Below are 15422 nucleotides of genomic sequence, written 5' to 3'. Positions count from 1 at the left end.
AAGGAAATGGGACCTGGCAGAAAAATGAGACTTGTTGCACGTCTTTTTTTTTTTTTTTTTTTTTTTTTTTTTACTTTACAGTGATTTGGGGTCATTTTGTGAAGGAATTGTTCTGTGAGTGTTTTTACGTTAGAAGTGCACATAGAGTTCACATGCGTCCATTACTGACAGTCAGATGAATGCAAGTGGTTTAACCCTAACGTCCATATGGCTTTACTGGATGCAGTGTGTGTGTGTGTGTGTGTGTGTGTGTGTTGCTCAGACAAAAGGAAGTCCTCCGTCCGTCAGTGCGTCTGTGTCACCCCCTCTGACCTCAGCCGTTTCCCTCCCATCTCCACCTCTCTCATGAAACACACAGTCTGAAAAAGAAGCAAGAGACAATCTTTGAAAAAGATGTAATCGCATCACAGTTTACTCTCCCAGCTTTCTGCTATGGTGTGTGTGTGTGTGTGTGTGAATGTGTGTGGTCTGAGGGCACACAAAGAGTACTCAAAGCAGATCTAGAGCACAGTCTCACAACAGACACTTTTAATGGTGAGTCACTCGGCACAAAAACACTTGTGTAAGTGTGTATGTGGTGTTTTTTTTTGTGTGTGTGCATTTTTTTTGTTTTTTTTGGGTTGTTGTTGTTGTTTTCAATCTGCTTTCTTTTGTTGATGTAAGTGTTGGTGGTGGCAGTATGTTGATCTTCTGTTTGTGTATAAGTGGAGTGACCCAGTTTGTACAACATCAACCTGTGAAGATTTAATTCAGTCGGCTGAAACATTCCAAACAAGGACAATGACTCTTCAAGCAGCCAAAAGTGGCTCGCACCTTATTGATTTGTCAAAGTTTAGAGAGATATATTTCTGTATTTATCACAAATCTATCATATTTATCATCAATCAGTCTATTTCTGCATCATTTATAATTTTCCTCACTGCCATCAGGCTGGTCTTACACTGGCGCTGGATTTACATACATGTTATTACCATACCGTGATTGGGCTGCATCACATTTATATTTAAATTCTATTATCTATTGCAAGTTTGGAAGCACTTTATAGCTCAGGATTAAGGTAACATAACACAGCGATTTGAGTGTGTCTTTACCTCATTTGGATTATCAGCTTCAGTTCAAACATATTAAGAACTGATTATAACAAAGGACAATTTGACACGGCTCACAATCAGAAGCAGTTTTCATTCTGCTGTATTGATGACTATGACAAATAGCAGACGGCTCCTCTTTGGAAACCTTACCGGAGCTGAGTTTGAACTTATCGGTTTGCATGGTCCACGTGAGGGATGTTTCATAAAGGAGCAGGGTTTGTTGTGAAAAGCCTGGCTTGAATTAGCCTAACAAACCAAACCAGGATTAATCTGTTTCATACAGCTGGTCTGGAGCCAATACAGACGTCAGCAGTCAAAGTTAAGTCTGGTTTAGTTCAATAGTGGCAAAAAAAATATTTATTAAAAATAATAACAGGTTTTATTTATTCCTATGAGGCCACAGCCTTGACAAGTTCTGCATAAGCGGTGTATTTAAAAGCACATGCTGTTTGTTGACTGGATAAATGAAAAGATATGAGCTCAAATTTTAATGATGCATTTAAGTGCATCTGATTATAATATGTGATGTGAATTTGACATGCGTTCACACAGCAGCAGTAAAGAGGAACCTTTGAGAGAGAGAGCGCTGTGTTTCAGTCTGATAGAACTGACTGCAGCACTGAGGTGAAGGTAAACCTGAGGACAAAAACCCGACCAGGACCAGGTTAGTCTGGAGGGACTGGTCAGATTTAAGCCTCCTTTATGAAGCAGGATTTCCTGACGACTGAGGCCTGGTTTACCCACTGAACGTTGTTTTATGAAACACCCCTCTGGACTCACACAGACGTAATCATAGATGTACGTGGGACCCGAGTCCTCACACATGTCTTCCTCGTCTCCTTCAACCTGCTCGTTTGTTACTGTGGCCATAGCAGATCCTCTGCACTTCATGTCGAACTCAGCGACGCCATGTTGAACCTTGTCCCATCTTCGAAAACAGACATTTGCTTGCAGATTTGTATTCTGTCTTAAAAAGTCTACGCTGAGCAACATTTTAGCTGTTTGGTGGAGTTACTGTGATCAACAACAACCACTTGTTGTCATGTTGTTGTTGTTGTCTTTGTTTTTTGTTTTTTTCTTCTAATAAATGCCCAATGGATTTTCTCTTTGTATTTACTGGACAATGTAATCTATTGGTGTTGATTAAAAAGCCCTGGTAGCTTGTGGATTGCTAAAGTGGTCAGATAAATGTACTGTATAGCTGTACAAAGAGTGATAAAAGATGTTTTAAATCTTTCCTTTTTCTGTGGGTACAGCACTGTTTTAAAAAAATATCAAAGTGGTTTTAGCCCTTGCCTGTTTTAACTTATCATTTGGTGGTGGTCTGTATTACTTCTATTGTTATTTATATTATTTTGATTGTTGCCTCTCCTGCACTGATAAGAGACTGTAGCTCTGTGCAGGGGGTTGTACTGTAAACCTGTGTGAAGCTTTGTATTTTTCCCCTCTGGTTTTGGACTCAGTGAAAGTGTGATGTTTACATGTACAGTTTTTCAGAATACTGTTCTTTTTTTGCGTCTTATTCAGGCTAATTTCCCTCCCCCCACCCCCCCACCTCCCTCACCTCTACCCCTAATCTGTGTACATTTGCCCGGATATTTTCCTTTTTGTTGTTTCATTGCATCAAGTGCAGACGTGACCTCTTTGACTACTCGGTCACATGGTCAGAGTGTGCCGTGACAACTGGTTGTGGTCGGCTCTGTGTTGTGGTGGCTTCCAGCATTTTAATCTTAAGTAGACGGGAGCTTCGCAACTTCTCAAAGTGGACCAGAAAAGATTTATTAAGGATCAAGACGACATTAATCAGCTGTTTTAAAATACTATTGTGGCCTAAATGGAGAACGGTGGGGGCGTAGGTACATTTATTATACTACATTAAGTGCTCATAATCTTTTAATATCCCGGCCGTGTTGTCAGGGAAAACTCCTTGTCCTTAACCTGACTGGTACCCTAAAAGGTACACTTTGACCTGTTGTAATATCTCCTCGGTAACATAAAAGCCATTCCCCTCTCCTGGCCTTTTAAGGGGAACCCATAAACCTCAGGAAATACTGAATCTCCAAGTTTAGTTTTTATCCACTGATTTCTTCTGAAATGAGATTTACGTCTCTAACGAAAACCATTAACATTTATATGAGATGTCTATTGTTTTGTACATTTATCATTGTGATTTAAAAGTGGAGCTTTTTCCAGTACCTGTGACTTAATATTTTGATTTTTTTTGGGAGTGTTTATAGGTATGGATATTTATTATTATATGTGAAACTACAAAAAGACAAAAGAAAAGGTTGAACCTGTTTCATTTGTATGTTTCATGCAAAACTGTCCAGGTGAGATTCTCTCTGCCTCTTACATATCACTAATGAGGGACTTGTGTTTGTTTGGAAATAGCGCTTTTTCAGTGTTGCATCAACGCTATGATGAAAAAACAAAAAAAAAAACAAAAAAAAAAAACACCAGTGGTTTACCAACAGCAGAGTTGCAAGGCTCTCCTCTTCTCCTGAGATGTCAGTAATTGAATAAAAATAGTGCGATGAGCTATCAAACTGAGACCTCCCCTGTGGTTTTCATTTTTTCTTTTATTTCTGCAAATGTCAGTCTCAGTGAATATTTACTGTATCATTAGAGGGCAGCAGAGTTGCAGAAATAAAAAGCAGTGAGAGACGTTCTGACCGTCACCAGCTGCACACATCCAGACATGGGAAGGACACACACACTCATCTTTACACACCTACAACCATTAAAGACCTTATACTAATTTACTGAATAACAATGAATGAAGAAAGTGCAACAGTATCCTCATTATCTAGAAGCTGCTTCTTCTTCCAGTGATAGAAAGCAATCGTACGTTTACTCAAGTGCTTTAATTTGAGCTTTACTTGAGTGTTTCCATTTCATTCTACTTTATATGTTTCACATGTTACCATTTACTCCGCGACATTTATCTGCTAGCTTCACATTTTTCACTCAAGGAATATTATGATTTTATAAAATATGATGCATTGTTAAAGATTAAACATAACAGGACATAAAATAGTTAAAATTAGAGGAGCTGCAATGATTAATCAGTTCTTCCATCATCCAACCATTAGCCAAACCACAGCAAATTAAAACTATTTTGATAATTAATTGATCACATAAAGTCGGAGCAAAAACAACAAACATTTTCCCACGTCTTAATTGTGAGAATCTTACACTTTTCTTTGTCTTTAACATTGTGATGAGTTTGGTATTTTGGGATATGGGACTGTTAGTCAGACAAAATAACACATTTAACGACGTCACCTTGAAGATAATTTTTTATGTTTTATAGAATAAACAATAAATTAGGAAAATAATCAGCAGGTGAATCAGTTTTAAATGTAAACTTTAGTTACAAGCCTAAGAATACAACATTAAAACTACAACATTAAAATACCATTTACACAATAATATGCATCAAGATATAATAATGTAACTCTTACAAGGTCGATATTTTAACATCATGAGCATTTTCAATGCAGTACTTTTATTTGTTTTAGAGTATTTTCATCACTTCCTCCAACACTGCCTTGTTAGCTTGTTAACATTTGCTAATTAGCACTAAACACAACAAGGCCACTGTTTTTGCAGGTTTGTGATCATAAACTAAACCACTTTGACCTCATGGTGGAGCTTGACAAGTTAAGGGATCACTGAAGTTATTGTAATTCATAAAATTGTTGTTAAGCACAAATTTTAGGATCCATTTTATTAACTGGGTTAATAGAAACTGTAGCTCTGATGTATGAATCACTCTTCCCTAGTCTGGTCTGGTCTAGTGTTACCGTACTTTGCACGGTTTATCATTTCAGCCTGGAGATGAAGTCATGATGTTGTCAACTTGTTTGGCTCATGCAGGTCTGGCAAGATTCACAGGTGGTTTCACAAACAAACAATCTCGTGTGAAAATGGACGCTGTGTTCCACCAGACCAGAAGTAAATATTCCCACGCAGTGAAAACAAAACTGCAGTGACCTCATTATTCTCTTATTTACGTGCAAGGTTTCCCTGAATGTACAGTTTCAGATACAGTTACAATGGTTGCCTGAAATGCATTTTAAGAATTACAATAATCTCTAATCATCAGTTGTGGACAAAGTATTTAGGTTTTTCAAAAATACATCATTACATGTTAGTAATAGACAAGACCTAAAAGTTAAAGGTTCTAATGCAGAATTAATTTTGAAGTGGTTAACCTTGAATAATACATCATGTTTGATAAGATGGTAAGAAGACAAAGTATTAAAAAAATAATTTAATTACTTTACTCAAGTACAATTGTAATAATACAATGAAAAAATCCTTCAAGTCCAGTCCTGGAATCTAAATGTGACTATTTTAGCCAAAGCACAGGAGTATTATTGGAAAAAATTCACTTAAAGTATTAAAGTGATAATATTTACACCTTTGGTGATATTTAGTTAGAGAGGGTACAGGGGGCTCATTGATTAAATAATTTAACCACGTCCCAATTTCCAAAATGAATATTCTTTACATAAATGTACATAATGATTTCGTTTTTTTAATAACTATCCCTGCTTTTTGAAAAAATATGTAGTTAGACTTAATCCTCTTCTTTTTGAGGAGTGTATTAATTACTTCTCAAAATAAGTTTTAACTGGCCTTAAACTTTATGCTGAACAGAAATAGTTTCAGGAAGGGGGTTTAATTGAATCATATACACTTTCTTGCCCAGGGACACCAGTTTGAAAGTAGCTTCATCTGCTACAATCCATCATTTCTCTTTGTATGAAGTTAATAGCGTTACCATTGTACATCATCACTGATGAATTAATGTAATAACCTCATCTAAACCTGCACCATGTGATAAACCCACTTGCACAAAGACGTAAACTAATTTTAAGCTCAGATTCATTTGAAGTCTGTTTTCCAGGTATTTTTAAAAACCCCTGTGGCCTGTTTACAACTGATCCCTGGTGAGACTTTACAGCTCGTTGACACTGAAGGTACCTCAGTGACACGTGGACCTACACAACTGTGAGCTGCACGTTCTCTGCTCATGCCGTTGATCAAATATAGACCTGAAACAGGATGACACCTGAGCCCGAGCAAACATGAACCCCTCTACCTGAAAAGACAAATATCTAAAGTTATAAAATGATGAGTTGTGTCTGCTAATACTCTGAACCACATGTACGTTTCCTCTCCTCTTATCTGTGCACTATGAACCGGTACATTTTGTGGAGTTGAAGGTTGGACTATTTTGCAGTGTTGAGTCATGAACCAGATGCCTTTGCCCCAGATTTCTCCTTGAGCCAAATGTTGCTGGGGCTCTCTGCGTGGCCATACCAGCATTTTCCACTGACTATAGTCAGTTACAACAGACCGGGGCTTAAAATAAGACTGATATAGGGATAGAGTTTCATTAAGCATCATGATTTAAGGCAGATTTATTCATGCATCTTTATTTCTTCAAGGGTAAATTACTCGACAAAACAATTATTTGACATTGACAAAAACAACTGCAGCTGCAACTCATGATTATTCTCATGACTGATTAATCTACTGATTATTTCCTCAGTCAGTTGATGAATTGTTTTGTCTAGAAATTGTCAGAAAACAGTGTAAATATCCACTATATTTTCTCATTCAGTTTGCTTATTTTGTATAAACAGCAGAACCCAGTGAAGCTGAAACCAGCAAATGTCTGAGCTTTTTGCTAAAAAAATGAGATCAGAATGAGTATCAGAATAGTTAATTTAATATTTAATTAATAATTAATTTTCTGTTGATCGACTGATTGATTGACTGGGATCAATTTGGAACTGTTGGGTTTTTCTCTGTAACAAAGTAAGGTCTTGACCTTACCCTGAAAAGTGCCTTGAGATAATGTATATTATGATTTGGCGCTATACAAATAAAATTGAATTGAATTGAATTGAAATTAACTAGCTAATTGTCTCAGCTCTATTACTTATAAGGCTTCATTTCAATTACTGGTTTCCCCATTTGTTTCATTAAAACAAATATACACTGCACTATACTTCCAATGACACACCACACTAACAGACAACATAAAACCCCACTCAAACACACTCACACCATATGACCACAAAAACTGAAAGAGAAAAATAATAATGAATAAATTCAACAAATAGCTCCAAAAAAATAAATAAATAAATAAAAATTACCTCACACCATTTTGGTAAAATAAATTTCACTCCATTAGCTAGTTTGCCCAGTAACATTATAAACATTTAACAACAAAGAACCATTTTCAACCAGTCTGAGTGAACTTTTAATGGTAGGAAACTGGAGCACCTCCTCTCCCACATCTGATTGTGATTGTTTACTACTGAACTGGACACATACACAGTGCGCAACCTCAGTTTCAGCTCTGACTTTAACTGATACGTTGACCAAAATACTTCTGCTTTAGGTTTTGGTAACTATTGTAATAGTAAGTTACGTAAAGTTGTTATAGAGCCACAGACTCCATGTGGGGAGGACGTCTCTTTGGATGGCTCGGCCGACAATACATTAGGGGCCATTTTGTGAAACTGAAATGACTGATGCACAGTCTCATTTCAGAGCTGCATGTATCGTGTAATCGTCAGTGTACATGTATTTTCATTGTCTACGCTTAATGTTAAATCATTTGGAAAAATAATAGTAGTTAATAATAATGGTCCTAGACAGCTTCCTTGAGGCACACCGCAAGTGGTAGATTTTATACTTGAAAATGATCCATTAAAAAACAAGATCTGATCTTATTGACCAAATGACCAAAATCCTCCACATTTCAGTTTCTCTCATAATAATATGAGCAGCACTAAACTCACATACAACAGCCTCATCCACAGTTTTCTTATCAGTTCTTCTAAGCCAATCATCAGTTGCCTGAGATGCAACAGTTACTGTTGAAAATCTGTCCCTGTAGTAGGTCTTAGTACCCTTTAAATGTCTGGTTCTTGCAGCAGTTACCTTTTTTCTTTTTTTTTTTTACTTTCCATGGGAAATAGCGCTTCATTCGTCATCTTAATTCATGTTTTTGTTTGTTTTTCTTCCTTTATCAGATGATTTATGATGACTGCATCTGTGGTGTGTCAGAATAATAAGTATGGGGATTCGTCCTTCATCATGTTCTGGAAAGTTTACCCAGCATGCCCTCTGTAGTAATAAAAAGACCTGCATGATGGGATGGGAGACTCCCGTGTCAGTGAGGTGACACGGGATCATTTGTACTTGGACGGGATCACAGGACATATTTAGACCCAAGTGCCTCCCTGATACGTCGCCAGGAATAGATCAGCTTTGGAGGGCGGGTAGGAAAGATGTGCACTTTTTTTAAATGGGCTGAGTGGATGAAGGTCTGAAAACATGAATCATGTCTCTGGTGCTTTAGTTGTCAAAACATTTGTCCCAGTATGTGACTCTGAATGCTCCAGATACAGAACTGGAAATGCTTGACTTTCCTATTTGAACAGAGGGATTACCTTACAGTGGTAAGGAACTGTGACCAGACTTTGCTCAGTCTATTCTTAGTTGTCAGTGTTCACATTGCAAAATGTTCGCAGAAAAATCAATTCAGAGAACCAGAAAGTTTGTTGCTCTTTCTAACAGTTAGCAGTAACACGTATCACCACAGCTATCTCAATATTATATAACATGTTATATGTTAATGAATTACTAATATATGAAAATATAAAAATAGAGGTTGGTTTTGCCAGCGATCTGTCTTGTTTCTGCTACAGTAATATCTGATGAATTACAATAAGACAAGACAAGACAAGACAAAACTTTATTGTCCATTACATTTGCAAAAAATTTAATTTTGTCTTTGGCAACCTGGCAACACAGTAGAAACAGAGATTGAACACATTATACAAACATACATTTCTTTATTTCTTCATTCATTTTTTTACCGCGAGACCTTATACAGCTCACTAAACATGTTCTTATATATATATATATATATATATACTCAAAAAGCATGCTCTGTTAAAAAAAAAGCAGGTTAAAAAGATTCATTTTTAGATTAAAGGTTAATTTTTTGCCACCGGTGTTCAGCCCAAAACTGTGAACACATGTTGCATTTGGAGAAACACACACAGATTGTAAGGGAACATTAAAATCTCTTTGAAGCCTTTGTTATGAGCACAGACTAAAACTTTGTGGATAATCTGCTCAGGCATTTAGAATTTTTTCTTTTTTTTTTGTGATTGGTCTGCTTTATTTTCATGCTCTGCAGTGATTATGACAGCAGGTCTGTGCCAGGATAACTTGATCATTTGATGTTTTGTAGACATGCAAATGTCAGCTGACTTTTGCAGCTATTTCCAACGCATTTAAACATTTGTTGAACCAAAAATATGAATAAACATTTGTATTTCAATATGTAAAAACATACAGTTGTCTTCACCTTTACTTTCTATAACAGTCTTTTTTCCAGAAGCTGTTGACCTACTTCCAAACTAAGGTGAGGTGTTATGCAAATGTATTAACAACTGCATTAATCGTTGCTAATCATATCAAAGCTAAACAGATTAACTTTGTTTGGTAAGTAGGTTGCATGTGTTCCCCTGCAGGGTTATAAAGCAGCTGCTCTACTGTGTGCATCACATGAATAAAGGTGACAGTGTGGTTCTGAAGATTTGAGATTTATTCTACACACAAAACTATATTACAATGTTGTTTTTTGCTCACTTCTGTTTTGTTTTCCACACTGTTTCCCTAAATTCAAAGCATAATAAGACTATGTTCATTCTGGCGACCTGTAACAGCTGTAAGGAAACAATAAAACACAGTTTAAGTATTGACTGCAAGCGTTTTATTTATCATTATTAACAGTTACAATAAGAATGAAATGAAAAAACTTTTTACATATTTTTTAACCTTTGGTCATAATAAAACATACTATACACAGGCAAAAAGAAAAAGCAAACTCTATTTACTAAAGGTACAAAAAACACCATCGTCATCACCTTCATCATCTCCATCTACAGTGCTGGACTATGTGATGGCAAGATGAGGGTGATGGAGGTGTGGGGGCGGGGGGTGGTAGGGCAGGGAATGGAGTCTAGGAGGAAGTTTGTGGAGGGGTCGATGGCTCAGATTTTCCATTGTCACTGCTTTCGCTGATCTGTCTTTTCAAAACCATTTCCCTGGCGATGCAGGTCACCTGACCGTTGGCCACTGTGTAGGTTCTGTTCCTGCAGCACAGAGAGAGAGAGACGCTATCATTTTAAACCCAAGAACAAATCAAACAAAAAAAAAAACAACTGCTCCTGCTTAACTTGGAGCTTGTTACGACACATTATCTGATGACACTCACTTTTGGTTTTCAGATCCGTTCTGCATGCCGGCCTGGTTCTGTTTTGCAAAGAAAAATGAAGTCCACCAGTGGCCAGAGTCTTGCCTTGGAAGTCCTGAAGAGAACAAATTGGCTTTTAACAGGTATTGTTTTTTGTTGCAGGGAGGCTTCACATTTTCTCACTCAATCTCAAAATTAAACTTCATCCTTTTTCATACCTGGGTGGTGTGGAATGACCTCTCCTGTGTACTCAGCACTGCCACAAGAGCTGTTGCTGGAGGTAGACCCGAGGCGCCCTGGAACAAAGACAGTATGTTTTCTTTTGATGGCAAACATAAGGAAATCTTATCAAAGACTAAAACAGGCTTCCACGGTGATAAAAAAAAAAAAAGAATGGCATTAGATGCCAGCTGATATTTTTGGCATTTACCAAAATGAACGCGATATAAATGTACATAGACCACAAGTGACTCACTTCTATAGTAATCATGGGTGGCGATGAGGGAGCCACTTGATGGAATTGCTGCCATTTTCTCTGACCTTAGGTGGAAAACCGCTCAAAGATGGAAAATGGTAACCTGAAGGAGAGACAAAGGAAAATAGATGGCACTTGTATTAATAGGCTGGATTCAAAATGAAAAAAAAAAGATGCTGTCACATTTTCACCATTATTTAATTTCTTTCCATTTTTTCCTTTGCATTGTGTCTGCTTGTTGTACCATTATCACACCTTTGTCATTTTAAAAAGCACTGCATTGCAAGCACAGTGCTTCAGTACAAAGATCCTGTCTGGGTTTATGGAGACACGAGGTGACAAAACACATCTTCACTGACAGCGTTCGCAGAATAGCATGTCACTCAGGATCTGTTTCAGGGAAGCTGCGCTGCATTCATTCATGCCCTTTGTGGTCCATTCCTGCCCACATGCAGCCCCTCACCGCTGAGTGATAAAGCAGAAGCAGCTGCCTCTGAGACTCCTGTTTCCCATGACTCAAATAACTGGAGTGTGTGTGAGAGCATGTCCACATGCTCAGCTATACTCTGATAAGGTGGTGCACGAGCTGGCTGCATGATGGCAGAAGCAACTGGCTTAAGATTGTGCAAGTGCTGCAATATAGGACATGTTTGTTCTGCTGCCGGACATTCAAGCTACTGCTGCTGTGCACGCAGGAAATTATAGCTGGTGCTAACCAAATGTTTTAATTTTAGAAAAAATACAATTATAAACTCAGCCTTCTTCGGGATTTATTGACATTTTAACATTAAAAATGTGAATAAACACTTATCATTTGTGCATGCATTTAATTTTTGTCATGTATTTCAGACTCTTGGAAGTAGAACATGTTATCAGCCTGGAGCCTGAGAACCAGTTGGAGGCTGTAAAGCTTAACACCAGGTGAGCAGCAGATGGCTTTGGGGATTTCAAGGAGCAGACAAATACATGTCTGCACTTCATAGCCTAGATAAACAGCAACTGACGTGTAAACACGTCACTTACAAGGGGCCCAGAAGGCAATTTTTACCTACCAGTCAGTATTTACTGTGCTTTGCTGGTGAAAATGCATGTGGGATTTTGTGCATGTGTGGCCTTGTACAGGATTAAAATACTCAAACACTGACGCAGACAGCACAACAGACAGAGAACACACCAGCACACCTGTGCAAAAACTACCTGTGTAGTTTGAGGTGTTGTAAGACAAGAAAACTGAAAAGGACGAGACCACACTGACGGACTGGAGCGTGGCAGTACTGAAGAAAAGTTGTCTTGTTATAATTGTGTTAAAGCTGCTCAGTGACGGTGCGTTGACTTACCTGTCAGGTGAAGGCGCTGCTGGCGGCCCCGGGAGCGGCTGTGAGGTGCGGGGAGCTGCTACTTGTCACAACGGCCCATCTGTGGAGGAGCTCTCCGTGTGGACCCCTGTCGGTCACTGCACTCAGGTGTGTGTGAGTGTGAGTGTGTGTGTGAGAGTGTGTGTGTTCCGGCTTTTATAGGATGTGGCCCCCGGCGCGTGCTGCCGCGGCACGGGGCGGAGGCAGTGGTAGCTCGAGCACACAGAACGTGCGGTTGTCCTCGTGGGTTTAAAGGGCGGGAACCCGGTGACACGGGGGGGGGGGGCTGTGGAGGAGCTTTAAATAACCCGCTGAAGGACATCACCACACCTCCACACCTCTGAAGTCTGAAGAAACAATATTCAGCTTCTTCAGTTGAACAGTGAAGATGTTTTTTTTTATGCCTGCACATCTGCAATAGCCGGGGCCAGAGGCATTATGTTTTTGCACATCTGGCCAATGCTTTCTCGCAAAGGCCATATCTCAACAACAGCTTGAGGGAACCTCTTCAAATTTGGCTTAAAATGTTTACTTGGAATCAAAGATGAACTGATTAGATTTTGTGGTCAAATGTCAAAGGTCAAAGTTGTGGTGATCTCACAAACTCTCAGTAATGCATTGAGGGAATTTCTTCAAATTCTTCAAATCACTTGGACTCAAGGATGAACTAGTAAGACTTGCTTTTGGCCACAACTCTCAAATTCGTACACTAATTATATAAATATACAAATATCTATTGGATGAAATTAAGTGATGACATTTTATATCCAAACGGTCAAAGGTCAACTTCACAGTGACATCATTATGTTCTGCAAAAACATTTCTGGCCATTATTCAACGCTGTTATTAATAAAGAGGTGATTGTGTCCATATTTCCTGCAACTTGGTTGGCGAAGACATGCAATCACAAGGCGGTAATTCTAGTTCTTGCTGGAATCATCCCTCCTGTTAACACTGGCCACATGAACAGTTCTCCTCCTATTGCTTTCAATGCAGGGTGGGTTCAGAAATAGTGGGACAATTAAGCCTTTCCTTGCATTTGTGCAAGGTGTGTAAATGGGCAAACAAACTGGACTCTAAAAGAACAAATGTTTTGATATAAGCAGTTCCAAGAATTGTATCTTGATAAAACCATGTTGTCTTTTCTCGCATAATAAAACAAAAATGCTCAGTGTCATCTTTAACTTTCTCAGAAAGTGTATTTTAAGAATTGTCCCAAGTTTAAGGTGTTTGCAAAACTGCGACAGTGTCTCCACTGATGGCGACTGAATGTTTTTTTCATTGCAGTTCCATGTAGTTGACATATTGACCAAGTGAGACACATTATAATGTATGTAAATGTCTGTAAGTGTTTCAAGTGTTTCAAAGTGAGAGCTTTAACACAGTAAACGTACAAGGACAAGATTAAAAACAGCAGCCTCAGCAACTCATCATTACATATAAACAACCAAATCATGTTACTGTGTAAGATCCAACCAAATATCTCTTTGGATGGTCACGTGGGAGGTAGTAACTGGCAGGGAGTCAGGGATTAAATGAATGGCGAAGTGCACGCACTTGACCTGAGCGTATCTGTTACCATCACGATTCCTGGGTCATCATCAATTCTAACAGCACCATTTTGAAGTTATTCCTGGGCGGGTCCAGTCAACTTGGCATTTGTCCAAGGTGGAAACTGAAGCCCTGGGAGCAGTGGCATTCACATTTGAGCTTCTGCACAGGTGCACTCATGCACCGCTCAGCTCAGATTACATCTTGCCAGTATGGCTACCTGATGGAGGCACATCACTGAGGGGATTGGTAGGATGTTCTGAGTAAGGGCCCGCACCGCCTTCTCAGTATCCTCCTCCACATAAAACAGCTTGAAGGTTGTTTCTGTTTTGGCCAGTGCTTCAAACAGAGACCTTGCATCAGGTATTTCATGGTGGTCTCTTCAGCACCTTCCCCTACTCTTCTTCCAGGCTTGGCCTTGAAGAAATTCCATGTGCCTTGAGTGAATCCTCTCTTATGGAGTTCTGTGCTAAAGAGGTAGGAGTTACCTTGCCGCCAGTACTTGGTGCAGAGGCCATCAGTTAGAAAGTGCAGCACCTTCACAGGTGGGTGATCCTGCCTCACGTGGTTGAGCACAGGCCTGAGATGTTCCCGACCCGCAGCTGAACCCTTTTGTTTGGAGGATGTCACTGTGATGATACAGAGTTGATTGCAACTGATGGCCCCAGTCTCCATTTCCTACCTCTACTCTCTCTCTCTATACTCGTGTATGGGTTTTCTTCCCTAGCTTCCTGGATTTCCTTTATTTCTTCTTCTCTGATTCATTCATCGTGGAACAATGGTGCCTTTGCCTTTCAGCTGCACCTCATGGCGTTATACTTATGGCTATAAAAGTATATTAAAATATAGAGAAATCAACACAATCATGATAAAACTATGTACATATACAACCTTCACTTAATATTAATCATACAGATGTTTGTTTAATAATGTCCTTTTCCCCTTGGTAAAACATAATGAAACATCAAAAATAGATGAGAGAAACTTACATCCTACCTCCTGACACACAGATGAAACAAATTCCTGTAAATTGTGCTACTTCTGAAATGTACCATTATTTTGTGAGGGTTTTGTTGGTGAAAATGATAAATAAAAAACGTTTTTTCCCCCTAAAAATTCCTATATATTTATGATTTATAGATATTTCATAAAGGTTTTTTTAATCAAATTTGTGAGCAGGAGTAACAGTGAAGGGTTTTTACTTTTTGTGCCACTTAAATTCAAATTTTAAACTTTAACACGTTGATAAATGTCCCATATTGAATAAAAAAAAAAGCTAAAATAACCATTTCAAACCATTCAATGAAAGTCATTCGTATGAACAAATATGAACGAGATTTAATTCAGAGCTACTGCAAGTTTGGTCCATAAGTGATCAAACTTATCGAAGGGAGACAGGATCTGATTTACGTGTTGTTGTTTTTTCTTTTTTAAAATAGCAATCTTTACCCAGTATTATACTCCACCCATAAAAAATCCTTACGTCAGGTTTGTCTTTAAGTAATATGAAGAAGTTAGTTTTAACAAGTCTCCCTGGTGGTCTAGTGGTTAGGATTCGGCGCTCTCACCGCCGCGGCCCGGGTTCGATTCCCGGTCAGGGAACAGTTGTTTTTTCGCTTAGGAACCCATGTAAACTACCATTTCGACTCTGTTCT

At 38.6% G+C, this 15422-nt stretch overlaps 1 protein-coding gene and 1 non-coding gene across 2 annotated transcripts; one reads left to right on the top strand and one right to left on the bottom strand.

Annotated features, from left to right (window-relative positions):
* Positions 1–9880: 9880 nt before the first annotated feature.
* On the bottom strand, positions 9881–12436 carry ppdpfa (pancreatic progenitor cell differentiation and proliferation factor a). Its single transcript, XM_071477106.1, has 5 exons — positions 12199–12436; positions 10862–10964; positions 10605–10682; positions 10408–10501; positions 9881–10285 (listed from the first exon to the last, which is right to left on the bottom strand). The coding sequence occupies exons 2-5, from the start codon at positions 10914–10916 to the stop codon at positions 10153–10155; spliced, it is 360 nt and encodes a 119-aa protein (XP_071333207.1). The 5' UTR covers positions 10917–10964; positions 12199–12436; the 3' UTR covers positions 9881–10152.
* Positions 12437–15297: 2861 nt separating this feature from the next.
* trnae-cuc (transfer RNA glutamic acid (anticodon CUC)) lies at positions 15298–15369 on the top strand. The gene has a single exon. It is a non-coding gene; the product is annotated as a tRNA-Glu (tRNA).
* The last annotated feature ends 53 nt before the right edge of the window (positions 15370–15422 follow it).

This window comes from Trachinotus anak, unplaced genomic scaffold (assembly GCF_046630095.1).
Source record: "Trachinotus anak isolate AG129_WGS33_773 ecotype Australia unplaced genomic scaffold, CSIRO_AGI_Tana_v1 ptg000004l, whole genome shotgun sequence".
Lineage (NCBI taxonomy): Eukaryota > Metazoa > Chordata > Actinopteri > Carangiformes > Carangidae > Trachinotus > Trachinotus anak.
Note: the sequence above shows the minus strand (reverse complement) of the source record. Positions and strands in the feature narration are given on the sequence as shown.

Coding starts and splice junctions, on each gene's coding strand:
- ppdpfa (XM_071477106.1), bottom strand. CDS start 10,916: ATGGCAGCAATTCCATCAAGTGGCTCCCTCATCGCCACCCATGATTAC. Junction 10,683..10,861: donor CACCCATGATTACTATAGAA/GTGAGTCACTTG, acceptor TCTTTGTTCCAG/GGCGCCTCGGGTCTACCTCC. Junction 10,286..10,407: donor AACGGATCTGAAAACCAAAA/GTGAGTGTCATC, acceptor TCTGTGCTGCAG/GAACAGAACCTACACAGTGG.